Source organism: Heptranchias perlo, chromosome 36 (genome assembly GCF_035084215.1).
Source record: "Heptranchias perlo isolate sHepPer1 chromosome 36, sHepPer1.hap1, whole genome shotgun sequence".
NCBI lineage: Eukaryota > Metazoa > Chordata > Chondrichthyes > Hexanchiformes > Hexanchidae > Heptranchias > Heptranchias perlo.
Window position 1 is genome coordinate 5,456,185 of NC_090360.1, and position 14,175 is coordinate 5,470,359.

The window sequence follows — 14,175 nt, forward strand, 5'->3', positions numbered from 1 at the left end:
GTCTGAGTGTGATGCACTAGTTAGTGTGCACAACATAACCATCTCTGCAAAAAGTTTCTGGTTGTTAACCACAGCCCCCCCTGCCAACCTGGGTACATGTGCAGTTTGTGCAGTTCACTGAGTGCAGTATTTTACTCTCTTTATTGAACTCCGTTTTCATTCTGGTGATGACACGTTCAGGCCTCGCCAGGATGAAACATCAATTAAAAACTTCTATGGAATGGATATTTCTTTCCTCCTCTCTTCAAGCGGTGGGGTTAAAATATTAAAGTAAACTATATTTGAAAAATGTTTTATGATAAAGGTGTGTAAAATGCAAGGGACAGTGTTTTCTCACATGAAGTCTCCCTGCTATCTCTTTCTCTTTTGGTCTCCCTCTCTCCCCCCACCCCCACTCCTCTCTTACCCTCCCCCTCTGTTTCTCTCCCCTCCCTGCTCTGTTTCTCTTACCCTCTCCCACTCTCTTCCCCCACCCCCTATCTTTCACTCCCCCCTCTCTTTCCACCCCCCCCCCCATCTCTCACACCCCTCTCTCACCCATTTCTCCCTCTCTCTTCCCCCCCCCATCTCTCCTCGCTCGCCCCCACCCCCCTCCCCCCCCTGCCACAACTGGCCGTTTGACCATCTTTTTTTTATTGGTCTCTTTACTGGGACAGTCCCTCTGTGGAAGTGTGTCTCTTGAGGCACTTGTACATTGGCGCGTGCTTAGTCTGTGTGCTCGCTACCCATATTTACACTGCTTAAACCAGGTGCCTTATCCCAGTAGGAGAATCGTAGACCTTACAGAAAAGTGGGTCAATGATTCTGCAGCTAGGATGAGAACCGTATAAACACGGGGAGCCAGTGAACAGACGTCAGTCTCCCACATTCTGAACTAAACAAGCACCACAGTAAAAGCAATTTATGGAATGAGCACGCAGTATGAAACTAGTGCGAAAGGATTTATTCCAGGTCTTAAAGGTAATGAATATATTTCAACGTGTGGTTTGAAAAGCTGACCTCGGACAGGAAACTTACATCTCAATGTTACCATAAAAAGGACTTGCATTTATAATAGCGCCTTTCACAACCTCAAGATGTCCCAAAGAGCTTTACAGCCATTTAAGTACTTTTTGAAGTGCGGACGCTGTTTTCGTAACACGCCCACGCAAGGAAAGGACGGAAGAAAGCAAACCTACCAAGTACGGGAAAGAACCGTGGTGTGGGCTGTGGAGAAAGTGGAGTGTTGGGCTCGGAGAGAAGATGGCGGTCAGACTCTGAATGAAGACGGCCACCGATGCCTGGCCCTCTTGATTTCACTTCTGAATTTTGAGCTGGCATCTCCTCAAATACTGGATTCTCCACTCCTATGGCCTCACTGTAAATCGGAAAAACAATGTTTTTGCAGATATCATTTTGATCTGAGATTGTTTAATTCTACCAATTGGTGCAAAAAGCTTGATCATTTCAGGGTTATTTCCCCAATTTTGTCTGTCATGATACTTTATTTTAAAGGAACTTACAACTGTCTAATTTTTTTGTTTTGGTGGCCAGTTAGGATCCTTCTCGGCCATTTATAAAGTGTAAACCCATGAGCACATTAACCTACATCTATCTCAAGCTGCTGATAGTAACAAGCCCCAGTGTTCTGATTCAGGAACTGCCCACCAGCGAGGCAACAGTGTCGACCAAACTGAGCCCATTATATTCAAACAGAACAAACCAGTGAGAACGAATAAAAGGCAAAGAGAGATTGAGTTAGCTGATCATCATGGGCCAGATTGGAAGGCTCGCTGTCAGCACGGACTGTAGATTGGACACCCCAGATAAAACCGGCTGGCGGCATTCCCAGTGGCAAGCAGCAGTCTTGGGCGCATTATGCATTGGCATCGAGGATGGACAGCTCACCTCAGTGAAGGCCACCATCACTTCTGGCCTGAAACCAGATGCTCAGAAGTCATGAGAGTAGCCTAGAGTGACTCTCCTCTCCCCGTCTAGGGGGCAGCATCTCCGCACTTTAATTAACTCTACCACTGTAGAATGGAAGGAAGCCTTCCTAGTGTTCACACAGCAATGTGACGGAGAGTCATGGGCAGGAGATGCACAATGGTACAGAGAGGGGAGGTACAGGTCCACTCCACTGAATTCCCAATATCGCTGTGGCTACTTGATGATTGGAGAGAAATAAAAATTAGAAGTAAGAATTAGGTTTGTCTCTTTCCCCTTCCTTTTATAAAACAAAAAATTGAGAGGACAAGCAACTTACCTATCCATTCGTACAAGCTCATGGGCTCCTGCAATGGAAAACAGGTGAGATGAGGCTGTGAACAATCTAAACGTTTCACGTGTAAGTTTCAGTAGAAAAGGCATAAACAATTTAAGGTTTTACAACTTATACATGAATTACGTAGAATTGCATAGAATTTACAGCACAGAAACAGGCCATTCGGCCCAACTGGTCTGTGCTGGTGTTTATGCTCCACACGAGCCTCCTCCCTCCCCTCTTCATCAAATCAGTATATCCTTCCATTCCTTTCTCCATCATTGTAAACAATTTTACAACACCAAGTTATAGTCCAGCAATTTTATTTTAAATTCACAAGCTTTCGGAGATTCTCTCCTTCCTCAGGTAAATGTTCTCCATCATGTGCTTATCTCGCTTCCCTTTAAATGTATCTACGCTATTCAGTTGCAGGTTAACGGTCTGTTTCTACCAGTAATATTTGATAACATTGCTGATAATGTTTGCCTGTACTCCTTTGGCTGTGTAATGGAGCATTGTGGAGGAGGGGGAAAGAATAGTAGGTGGTAATGATAATAATCACCTGCAGTTGAAACTTCTGCTATCTTTGTGATACTTCCGTCAAACACTGATTATGCTGATGGGGACGTTACCCCAATTAAATTACGCTGATTAGATTAGACTTTCTTCGACAACTCAAACCACAAGACCGAGCACACACAATCTTGACTGACACTGCAGAACTGCACCTGAGAAGTTGCTGTATTGTCAGAGTCGCTGTTCTTCAAATTAAATTCCAAACCATGGCCCTGTCTCTCTACCTGTTGGAGTGGTTCAGCTGGACATTAAACACTGAGTCAAGAACATTCTTCCCTCAACCAATAGAATCATAGAATGAAACAGCACAGAAGGAGGCCATTCGGCCCATTCTCTGAAAGAGCCGTCCAGTTAGTCTCCCTCCCCTGCTCTTTCCCCATTGCCCCTGAAATGTTTTCCTTTTTTAAACATACAACCAAATCCCTTTTTAAAGTTACAATTTAATCTTCTTCCACCACCGTTTCAGGCAGTGCATTCCAGATCATAACAACTCGCTGCGTAAAATTCGACATTTTCAGATGTAAATGCAGCTGATTATGAAATGGACTCTTCCCTATCACTCAAGTACCATAAATCCCCGTTAGAGGCAAATGCTATCCATCAAATCTGTCACTTTTATTTCTGCTAAACGTTGCAGTGAAATTGAAGCAGAAAATACTGGAAACACACAGGACTTGCTTGGTAGAGTGTCAGTAATTGCCGGGGGTCCCTGGTAGAGTGTCAGTAATTGTCGGGGGTCCTTGGTAGAGTGTCAGTAATTGCCGGGGGTCCCTGGTAGAGTGTCAGTAATTGCCGGGGGTCCCTGGTAGAGTGTCGGTAATTGTCGGGGATCCCTGGTAGAGTGTCAGTAATTGCCGGGGGTCCCTGGTAGAGTGTCAGTAATTGTCGGGGGTCCCTGGTAGAGTGTCAGTAATTGCCGGGGGTCCCTGGTAGAGTGTCAGTAATTGTCGGGGGTCCCTGGTAGGGTGTGAGTAATTGTTGGGGGTCCTTGGTAGAGTGTCAGTAATTGTCAGGGGTCCCTGGTAGAGTGTCAGTAATTGTCGGGGGTCCCTGGTAGAGTGTCAGTAATTGTCGGGGGTCCCTGGCAGAGTGTCAGTAATTGTCGGGGTCCCTGGTAGAGTGTCAGTAATTGCTGGGGGTCCCTGGTAGAGTGTCAGTAATTGCCGGCGGTCTCTGGTAGAGTGTCAGTAATTGTCGGGGATCCCTGGTAGGGTGTGAGTAATTGTCGGGGATCCCTGGTAGAGTGTCAGTAATTGTCGGGGGTCCCTGGTAGAGTGTCAGTAATTGTCGGGGGTCCCTGGGAACATGTCAATATTTGCAGGAAGTCGAATGGAATGTGTCAGTATTTGCAGGCAGACCCTGGGAGCCTGTAAATATTTGCAGAATGTCCTGCACACCACTAGTCACTAGTCTGGAACTGTCTAGTACTCATCATAAATACCAAGGCAAGGTGATTGCATTTTTTTTTAAATATTGCTGTTTAAATGGGTGAGATCCTGAATGAATATTTCACATCGGTATTTACGGTTGAGAAAGGCATGGATGTTAGGGAACTTGGGGAAATAAATAGTGATGTCTTGAGGAGTGTACATATTACAGAGAGGGAGGTGCTGGAAGTCTTAACGCGCATCAAGGTAGATAAATCTCCGGGACCTGATGAAATGTATCCCAGGACGTTATGGGAGGTTAGGGAGGAAATTGCGGGTCCCCTAGCAGAGATATTTGAATCATCGACAGCTACAGGTGAGGTGCCTGAAGATTGGAGGGTAGCAAATGTTGTGCCTTTGTTTAAAAAGGGAGGCAGGGAAAAGCCTGGGAACTGCAGACCGGTGAGCCTGACATCTGTAGTGGGTAAGTTGTTAGAGGGTATTCTGAGGGACAGGATCTACAGGCATTTGGAGAGGCAGGGACTGATTAGGAACAGTCAGCATGGTTTTGTGAGAGGAAAATCATGTCTCACGAATTTGATTGAGTTTTTTGAAGGGGTAACCAAGATGATAGATGAGGGCTGTGCAGCAGACGTGGTCTACATGGACTTCAGCAAAGCCTTTGACAAGGTACCGCATGGTAGGTTGTTACATAAGGTTAAATCTCACGGGATCCAAGGTGAGGTAGCCAATTGGATACAAAATTGGATTGACGACAGAAGACAGAGGGTGGTTGTAGAGGGTTGTTTTTCAAACTGGAGGCCTGTGTCCAGCGGTATGCCTCAGGGATCGGTGCTGGGTCCGCTGTTATTTGTTATTTATATTAATGATTTGGATGAGAATTTAGGAGGCATGGTTAGTAAATTTGCAGATGACACCAAGATTGGTGGCATTGTGGACAGTGAAGAAGGTTATCTGGGATTGCAACGGGATCTTGATAAATTGGGCCAGTGGGCCGATGAATGGCAGATGGAGTTTAATTTAGATAAATGTGAGGTGATGCATTTTGGTAGATCGAATCGGGCCAGGACCTACTCCGTTAATGGTAGGGCGTTGGGGAGAGTTATAGAACAAAGAGATCTAGGAGTACAGGTTCATAGCTCCTTGAAAGTGGAGTCACAGGTGGATAGGGTGGTGAAGAAGGCATTCGGCATGCTTGGTTTCATTGGTCAGAACATTGAATACAGGAGTTGGGATGTCTTGTTGAAGTTGTACAAGACGTTAGTAAGGCCACACTTGGAATACTGTGTACAGTTCTGGTCACCCTATTATAGAAAGGATATTATTAAACTAGAAAGAGTGCAGAAAAGATTTACTAGGATGCTACCGGGACTTGATGGTTTGACTTATAGGGAGAGGTTGGATAGACTGAGACTTTTTTCCCTGGAGAGTAGGAGGTTTAGTGGTGATCTTATAGAAGTCTATAAAATAATGAGGGGCAGAGATAAGGTAGATAGTCAAAATCTTTTCCCAAAGGTAGGGGAGTCTATAACGAGGGGACATAGATTTAAGGTGAGAGGGGAGAGATACAAGAGGGTCCAGAGGGGCAATTTTTTCACTCAAAGGGTGGTGAGTGTCTGGAACGAGCTGCCAGAGGCAATAGTAGAGGCGGGTACAATTTTGTCTTTTAAAAAGCATTTGGACAGTTACATGGGTAAGATGGGTATAGAGGGATATGGGCCAAGTGCAGGCAATTGGGACTAGCTTAGTGGTATAAACTGGGCGACATGGACATGTTGGGCCGAAGGGCCTGTTTCCATGTTGTAACTTCTATGATTCTATGATTCTATGAAATGATTGAAAATGGTGTGAATATTGCACTCCTCCAACGTATCCAGGGTTGAAGGCCTGAACTCTGTGATCTGCAGAGTTGCTGTGAACACGGGAGTTGGTTTTCACTTACTTCTCCTGGTGGCTGCCCCCTGCCTCTGTTTGTAGATGAGGAGCAAAATCAGGGGCAACGACAAGATGCCAATCACACATCCCATAGTGGCCAATGCAGCAGCTGTGGTGGCTGAGGAAATAATCAGACAGCAGATGATTACTCGATGTGCAGTACACCTCAGTGACACGTACAGCATATTGAACCGAGGGGTAAATACATTTACAGCGCTGCCAATACTTGCAGTCTTGTTAACAATTCACTGATTTTTATACTGTTACTTTTCAGCACACAACGTTCAGCACAGAAGGAAAAGAGGGAAAGATTCTCTCTGTCTCACTCCTTAGGGTAGATTTTGACGTAGCGGATAGCGTAAAACGGCAGCCCGTTTTAAACCTCTCCCCAATTTTTATCTCCATTGACCTCAGCCTGCCAATTCGCAATCACCCATTTTACACTCGCACAAAGTCAAGATCTACCCCCTGCTATCCTGGCAAATCACACAGGTAACAATCTACCCAGTGCCAAGTTACTTTTTTAAAAAACATACTATGGGACAGATTTCCTCTGGTTGCAGTTGGCCGTAGCCTACAGAGGAATATTGATTACAGCCATGCATTCCTCACCAACCAATCTTCCTCCACATAGGAGCAGCAAGAGGCCATTCAGCCCCTCGAGCCTGTTCCACCATTCAATTAGATCATGGCTGATCTGTATCTTAACTTAGATTTACCCACCTTGGTTCCATAACATGCCTAACAAAAGTACCCGCTCACCTAAAGATTTACACCCAAACGCAATACGACAAAACTCTGCCTCATCATCCCTCATATCCCTCAGGCACTTCTTTCTCAAAACTTACTCCTACTCACTGCCTCCACCTCCACCACCACCCTCTTGAACAGTGGGGCAGCGTGAATAAATTGTCAACAGAATCACAAGTGTTGTTGCGATGCTGTGTTGCTGCAGTTTAAAAATTGGCCTCAGCCTTCTGGATTAGGAAGTGGAAAAAAAGGGTCAGGTTTCCTGTTCCTGGATCATTATCCAGTCCCTCCTATTGGAAAGTGCATGTTTGTGGACTTTGAGCAAGTGTAAGGAATCTTACAACACCAGGTTATAGTCCAACAGTTTTATTTTAAAATCACAAGCTCTCGGAGATTAGATAATCTCCGAAAGCTTGTGATTTTAAAATAAAACTGTTGGACTATAACCTGGTGTTGTAAGATTCCTTACATTTGTCCACCCCAGTCCATCACCGGCATCTCCACATCATGACTTTGAGCAAGGAGGTTGAATGTGGGATGGTTTGCAAAAATCCATCCCACAACCATCAAAAAACTCCTTAACGCTGGCCAGACTCGCGCTGCTCCAGATCAGTTCCATTTCTCTCAAGCGGCTTCTCGTTTTCTCTTCTGGGCAGTTGACCAGCCCCCGTTTGGACCATTTTAGGTCAAATCAGGCTCCACTTCAAATTTTACTCTGAGCACTTCCAAATCTGCAATCACTTCTGGAGGGCTTACGTTCTCTGGCAGAGAGGAACTTAATGTACTCCAGTAAGTTGGGCACATTAAATGCGAGCTTACACTGTGGCCTGGAAATAAATGTATGCGATATGAGCGTACGAACACTGAGTGTATTTGGATGATAATGCTTTGTCTGCTACTTTAACCGAGGTATTAACTCCACGGTATTCTAAAAGGCCATCGATGCAAGATAAGGTAAGGAGTTTAAAAGGAAGATAGATACTTGGGAAGTAAGGGTGTAAAGGGATATGGAGAAAGGATAGATAGTTAGGATTGATGACCTCGAACTGCCATGGCTAACAAAATGGTGGAACATATCGATGGGCCAAATTACCGAGTCATGTTCCTTTGTTCCTGTACGTGATGTACAGTCATAAAAACTACACATTTAAGCATAAAGTATATGATGCATTTATCAAAGGATGCAGCATTCATGATATTGAATAGCTAATTGCGATGTACACGTTGTCCAGTGATTAGCGTCATCATGTGTAATCAGGTGCTGCCCATCATATTCGTATTGCCTGTGCTGGTTTTTCAGTTTCATCGAGTCATTCCGATGTGCAGTGTAATAATGAATGCTCGAAGGAAAGGCACACAGAGTACAGTTTGCAATGTACCTCAGAAGAGAAATATATTTCAGTTACAAAGTAACATCTGAAGTTTATATGTATGAGATCTTCCCTGCAAATTTGGCTCCTTGCTGAGAGTGCTTAATCAGCGATTTTGCCCCAAGGTGTGCAGTGCAGGTGAGGTTGTCCACTTCATGTGGTGCTGTTGCAATTTTGGCCCCATGTGCTGGAGAGGATATGGGGTCAGAAGCTCAGCTAAGGGTCAATTAGGACGCCAGAGTTAGAATCATAGAAGTTTACAACATGGAAACAGGCCCTTCGGCCCAACATGTCCATGTCGCCCAGTTTATACCACTAAGCTAGTCCCAATTGCCTGCACTTGGCCCATATCCCTCTATAGAAGTTGCGAACAGTCTGGTTCAGCCTGAGGCGGTAAGGAGTTTGTGACGGGTGCCAAAGATGATGGTTGCTTTGGCTCATTACAGACAAGCAATCTGACAACACAGCTTTAGTGGAAGGGCCAGAATAGCTGGTGGAGAGGTAGAACTGGGTGTCATCAGCATACGTATGGAAGCTTATCCCATGTCTCCAGATGACGTCGCCCAGGAGCAGCACATCGATGAGGAAGAGGAAGGGCTAAGGATGGTTCCTTTAGGGACTGTGGAGGTGAAGGTGCAGGAAGAGAAGGAGATGCTCTGTCTGTGCTCAGTTGAGAATCAAACCAACTGAGCTGGACAGTGGAGGAGAGGCAGTCCAGAAGTATGGCGTGATCAACCGTGTCAAAGAGTACAGAGAGGTCGAGAAGTGATAGTCCCAAAGTACAATATCAGAGAGCAAATATCTTACCTTCTGAATCTGATACTGCAGCAGCATCGTGAAAAGTGCACTTTTGATTAGAAGTGTGAGTTCCATTTGCTGTAAAATACATGAGAATATTGCATCAGATTTAAGCGGCATTTTCTTCACGATACACTGTGAAAAATTACACAGCAGCAACAAGTGTTCCTGTTACACTTCAGGTATGACCAATATCACAAGAACATCACCAAATTGTGGCATCAGGAAGTAGGCGTGACAAACAGGAAGTCTTTCTGCTAAAATTAGGTGCACAAATCAATAATTTTTTAACCACACCTAATAGGGCCGTGACTCTCTGGTTGATCTTTGATTTTTTTTTTCACCCATTTCAGCGCTCCCTAATTTTCTAGCAGGGTTATATCTCCACCAGCACTTTAAACACCTTTTACATTTGCTTTGCTGCAATGTGCGACACATCAGATGTTTTCAGAACAACTGGTTAAAAATATAAACCCTAAGAAAGTCACATCTGTTCATGCGGAAGTTATCGAGTCAAGTCCCAGCAGTGGTTATTTCATCTCTGATTGATACTGCAGGTTATTCACTTGTTTTTCCTTTTATTTTTGCCAACATTTCATCAAATTGCTCATTTTTTTCACTCACAAAAGTGCCTGTTTATTGTGAAATGTTAACCCTTCAAAGAAGATTTACGTCATAGGTCTCTGATTTTCATATTAAACGGGGTCCAGTGCCTGAAACAGGCAGGCACTTTGGTCACCCGGCGGTAGGCGCCATTTCAAAATGGCGCCAGCCCCGCTGCCGGTGCTAATGGGGGCGGTGAGGCGTCCGACCCCATTTTGAGGCCATTTCCACCCTGTTAACGCCAGGCGAAGGCAGTCAAAATCGACCGCGCGGAGAGAGATAATGACCTCATTGATGGGGGTGAAGTGTCTTTTCGTTAGTTCCGAGGAAGTTTTGGCCAGTGAGCATAGGGTTAATGGTGAATTAATTGTCTTTTGATTGTTCCACAGTTTGAGCCCATCAGTTTAAGTGGACATTGGTGAACAGTTTCTTTCTTGGATCTGGGAACTCTGAGGGGAGTGGAAATCTGGAACTCTCTTCCCCCAAAAGGCTATGAATGTTGGGGGTCAATTGAAACTGTCAAGACTGAGATCGCTAGGTTTTTGTTCGGTAGGAGATATGGAGCAAAAGCTGGTAAAGGGAGTTGAGGTACAGATCAGCCACAATCTAAATGAATGGCAGAACATGCTCGAGGGGCTGAACGGCCTATTCCTGTCCTTGTGTTTTTTTTTGCCTGTGTTTATGACGTTGCTATCACTGATTTTCATCACTCCACCATTGGCGGCCGTGCCTTCAGCTGTCTGGGCTCTAAGCTCTGAATTTCCCTCCCTAAACCTCTCCACCTCTCTACCTCTCTCTCCTCCTTTGACCAAGCTTTTGGTCATCTGTCCTAATATCTCCTTATGTGGCTCGGTATCAAATGTTGTTCTGTAACGCTCCTGTGAGGCACTTTGGGACGTTTTACTACGTTAAAGGCACTATATAAATGTTGGTGTATCAACCAAGTTTGGTACAACAGCAACCCGGGCCTTGAGCTGAATCAGGCCCTTTCCACCATCGATTAATCAAAAAATACTACACGCTTATTGTAAACTTATAGAAAAAAAACAGAGGAAATAGAAACCACAAAATTGCACACAGCAATATGAACCTCATCCCCATTGATGTCTGACTATTTCCTTCTGAGCTGAGGATGAGGAGGCGGGTAGTCCAGCCAATGGGCAGGTATTGAGTGCAAGCCGACAGTGTGCAGTCCGTGACAGAATCATTTCGAAAGAGACGTACCTCCAGTGACCTTGAGCTCCATGGTGCCGTGCACGGTCAGGTCGATTTTCGGGTGGTGTTTACTTTCCTGCGACCTGTGCAGCTCGTGTACCACGCAGCAGTAGACCCCCTCGTCATCTGGCACCAAGTTGGTCAGGGTGACCCAGAATACGCCCTTGTGGTCTGAACTCATGTAGACGCCTTGGCCCTTGTACCGATTGTGGGTCTCCCATTTGACTGACGTATTACGGATGTGCATCTTCTCTGCGCACGTATCATTCTTGCTGCGACTGAAGTACCATAACTTGGCCAAGAAGTCATGCTTGTCCTTTAGGTGTCCGGAGAGGCTGCACTTAAAGGTGACATTCAGTCCTTCAGGGCACGTGTAGACCACGTGACCAGACGATACTTTCAGCACTGTAGCCTGATCTGCAAAGGGGGAAAGCGTGAAAGAAAGATAATTAGAACACAAGGGTGATATTCGCTGTTGAGGGTAGCTGTGGCATTACGTTGAATTATATAGAAATTAAAGCACAGAAACAGGCCAATCAACCCAACTGGTCCATGCCAGTGTTTATACTCCACATGAGCCTCCTTCTTCCCTATTTCATCTAACCCCATCAATATATCCTTCTATTCCTTTCTCCCTCATGTGTTTATCTAGCTTCCCCTTAAATGCCTCTATGTTATTCGCATCAACAACTCCATGTGGTAGCAAGTTCCACATTCTAACCACTCTCTGGGTAAAGAAGTTTCTCCTGAATTCCCTATTGGATTTATCAGTGACTATCTTATCTTGGCCCCTAGTTCTGGTTCCCCCCACAAGTGGAAACATCTTCTCTACGTCTACCCTATCAAACCCTTTCATAATCTTAAAGACCTCTATCAGGTCACCCCCTCAGACTTCTCTTTTCTAGAGAAAAGAGCCCCAGCCCATTCAATCTTTCCTGATAGGCATAACCTCTCAGCTCTGGTATCATCCAAGTTAATCTTTTTTTGCACCTTCTTCAGTCCCTCTGTATCCTTTTGAGTGAGGCCTAGAATCTGGTCCCTTCATCCAAGGTTCCAGAGACAATGCGGCACTCCCTCAGTATTACACAGGGTGTGTAGATTTTACTGGAAATTCAGTGAGGTGAGGCTCTCAGGTGGAGAGCAGATTGGGCTTTAATCTTCTAGCCCTATCTCCAGTTACGCTCCCATCTGATAAAGTTCATGCTTGGAACTTCACCTTACTGAATTTAAAAGAAAGAACTTGCATTTATATGGTGCCTTTCACAAACTCAGGACGTTCCAAAGCGCTTTACAGCCAATGAAGTACTGTTGAAGTGTAGTCACTGTTGAAATGTAGGAAACGCGATGGCCAATTTGCGCACAGCAAGATCCCACAAACAGCAATGAGATAAATGACTAGATCATCCATTTTTTAGTGACGTTGGTTGAGGGACAAATATTGGCCAGGATACCAGGGAGAACTCCCCTGCTGTTCTTCAAAATACTGCCCTGGGATCTTTTACGTCCACCTGAGAGGACAGACGGGCCTCGGTTTACCATCTCATCTGAATTCATCCTTATGTACCCAAGTCCCTGGTGCAGGGCCAAGCTTTTAACCTTCTGACTGAAAGGCAGGAGCGTGCTACCAATGAGCCAAGCTGGCACACGTCAATTTTTATTGCTTTCAAAACATTTTTGCATCTTATGTTTTCCATCCACCTCTTCCTGGGATAAACGGCTCACCGAGTTCACTCACCCCAGACCAGAATGAGGAAAGCATCTTAAAAGATACAGGGATTTGTGACCATGGTACCATTTTAAAATCTGCACCTCAAAGGGCCACTGCCTTCACAGAAGGAAAGAAAGGAAACACATGCACTGACATCGCATCTCATCATGTCCCAAAGGGATGCCTTACATCCTATTAATTACTTCTGAAGTGCAGTTACTGTTGTTATCTAGACAAACAAGGTAGTCAATTGGCACACAGCAAGATCCCACAAATAACAAATGACCAGTTCATCTGTTTTTGGTGGAGAATAGTGCCGTAGGATCTCCTGTGTCCATCTGAAAAGGGCAGACAGGGTCTCAGTTAAGTGTCCCATGGTCACACATACCTTCAAGGGTGAAGCTGGCTTTTATTGATTTGTGCTAAACTTTATTGTCCAATTAATTGATCTGTCATTGGAATCTAATCATTCTGTTTTGGTGAGAACTGGGTTAAACCTCAGGTTATTTCAGTGGTCAGACAATCGAGGATTGTGTGGCCGGGGGGAGATTCCAGTATTTTTATAAACTAGTGGGTCTCCCCTGGCATTGCTCATGGTAAGTCTGTTTTATAACAAGAGGATTATGCCATGTGATGCAACAAGGTAATATTCTGCTGCTACGGCCCAGTTGCGTGCAAACTCTAATTGCGATAAATAGGCATCACCTGAGTTTATTCGGACTTGGAGAGAGTAGTTTGTAGATTGGCAGGTGCTTGTAAACTCTTGGCTCTGTGTCAGAAGAAGGAAGTGACTGCCTTTTCTTTTTTTTTATACATTCAGCACTTCAAGTTTGATGTACTGGAAAAAACTTGCAACTCTCTCCCCTCCCCCACATGCCTGAAGTGTAACAGACTCAAAAACTTTTTTTTTTACGCATGTAGATAATGAAAACCAGCAGATTGCACTAAGTGTTGCAAGTACATCATTTTGCATGATGGTGCTTTGTTCTCTCGCAAGATAATCTTAATGTTGCAAAGAGGCCTTCCTGTGCAACGCAAAACAGTAAACAAAGCTAAAAAGAAGTGCGTGCAGGAATGTCAAATCTCTGCTCTTTAATGGTTTGTGGCATAGCTTGTGATTGTTATGAAATAACTACAATTGTTTTGATGATCACACAGTAGCTGCACAGTCCCTTTCATTTCCTCATCTCTTATTGTGAAGTATAAACTGACCTTGATGCAGTGGTGTCTAGTCTGTGTCTAGTCTGTGTCTATTTATATCATCCATCTGTCTAATTATTGGCGAGCAATTCATTTTTTTTTTCAAAATGTATTCCCGTCGTTGGTCCTGCTGGACCAGTGATCTCCATCACCCAGAGGGTTAGCAGGTGATCACCTAGATCGCTGTTTATCAACAGGTAGAGTATGGGTGATGACGGCTGATTTTCCCTTTCTCCCGAACACACTTCAGATCAGTAACTAAGCAGAGTAGTGAATTAAACCTGTACCTTCCCACTCTGTGGTGCTCCAATGTATCATTTCTATGTCATACTTGAAAAAGCATAAATAATCAAAGATACTCACTTGCAGCATGCAGGCAAAACTCTCCAG

At 44.7% G+C, this 14,175-nt stretch overlaps 2 protein-coding genes across 3 annotated transcripts in view; one reads left to right on the forward strand and one right to left on the reverse strand.

The window, feature by feature from the left end:
- Positions 1-14,175, forward strand: part of LOC137304018 (cadherin-23-like) — a 223,347-nt gene that overhangs the window by 104,665 nt on the left and 104,507 nt on the right. The gene's annotated exons all lie outside the window — the stretch shown is intronic.
- vsir (V-set immunoregulatory receptor) overlaps positions 1-14,175 on the reverse strand; it is a 40,382-nt gene that overhangs the window by 3,338 nt on the left and 22,869 nt on the right. Inside the window, exons 2-6 of the mRNA XM_067972418.1 lie at positions 10,887-11,294; positions 9,069-9,137; positions 6,149-6,259; positions 2,246-2,273; positions 1,179-1,357 (exon numbers count right to left, since the gene is read on the reverse strand). Of these exons, the coding sequence (XP_067828519.1) occupies positions 1,179-1,357; positions 2,246-2,273; positions 6,149-6,259; positions 9,069-9,137; positions 10,887-11,294 (795 nt within the window). The remainder of the gene's footprint in view (positions 1-1,178; positions 1,358-2,245; positions 2,274-6,148; positions 6,260-9,068; positions 9,138-10,886; positions 11,295-14,175) is intronic.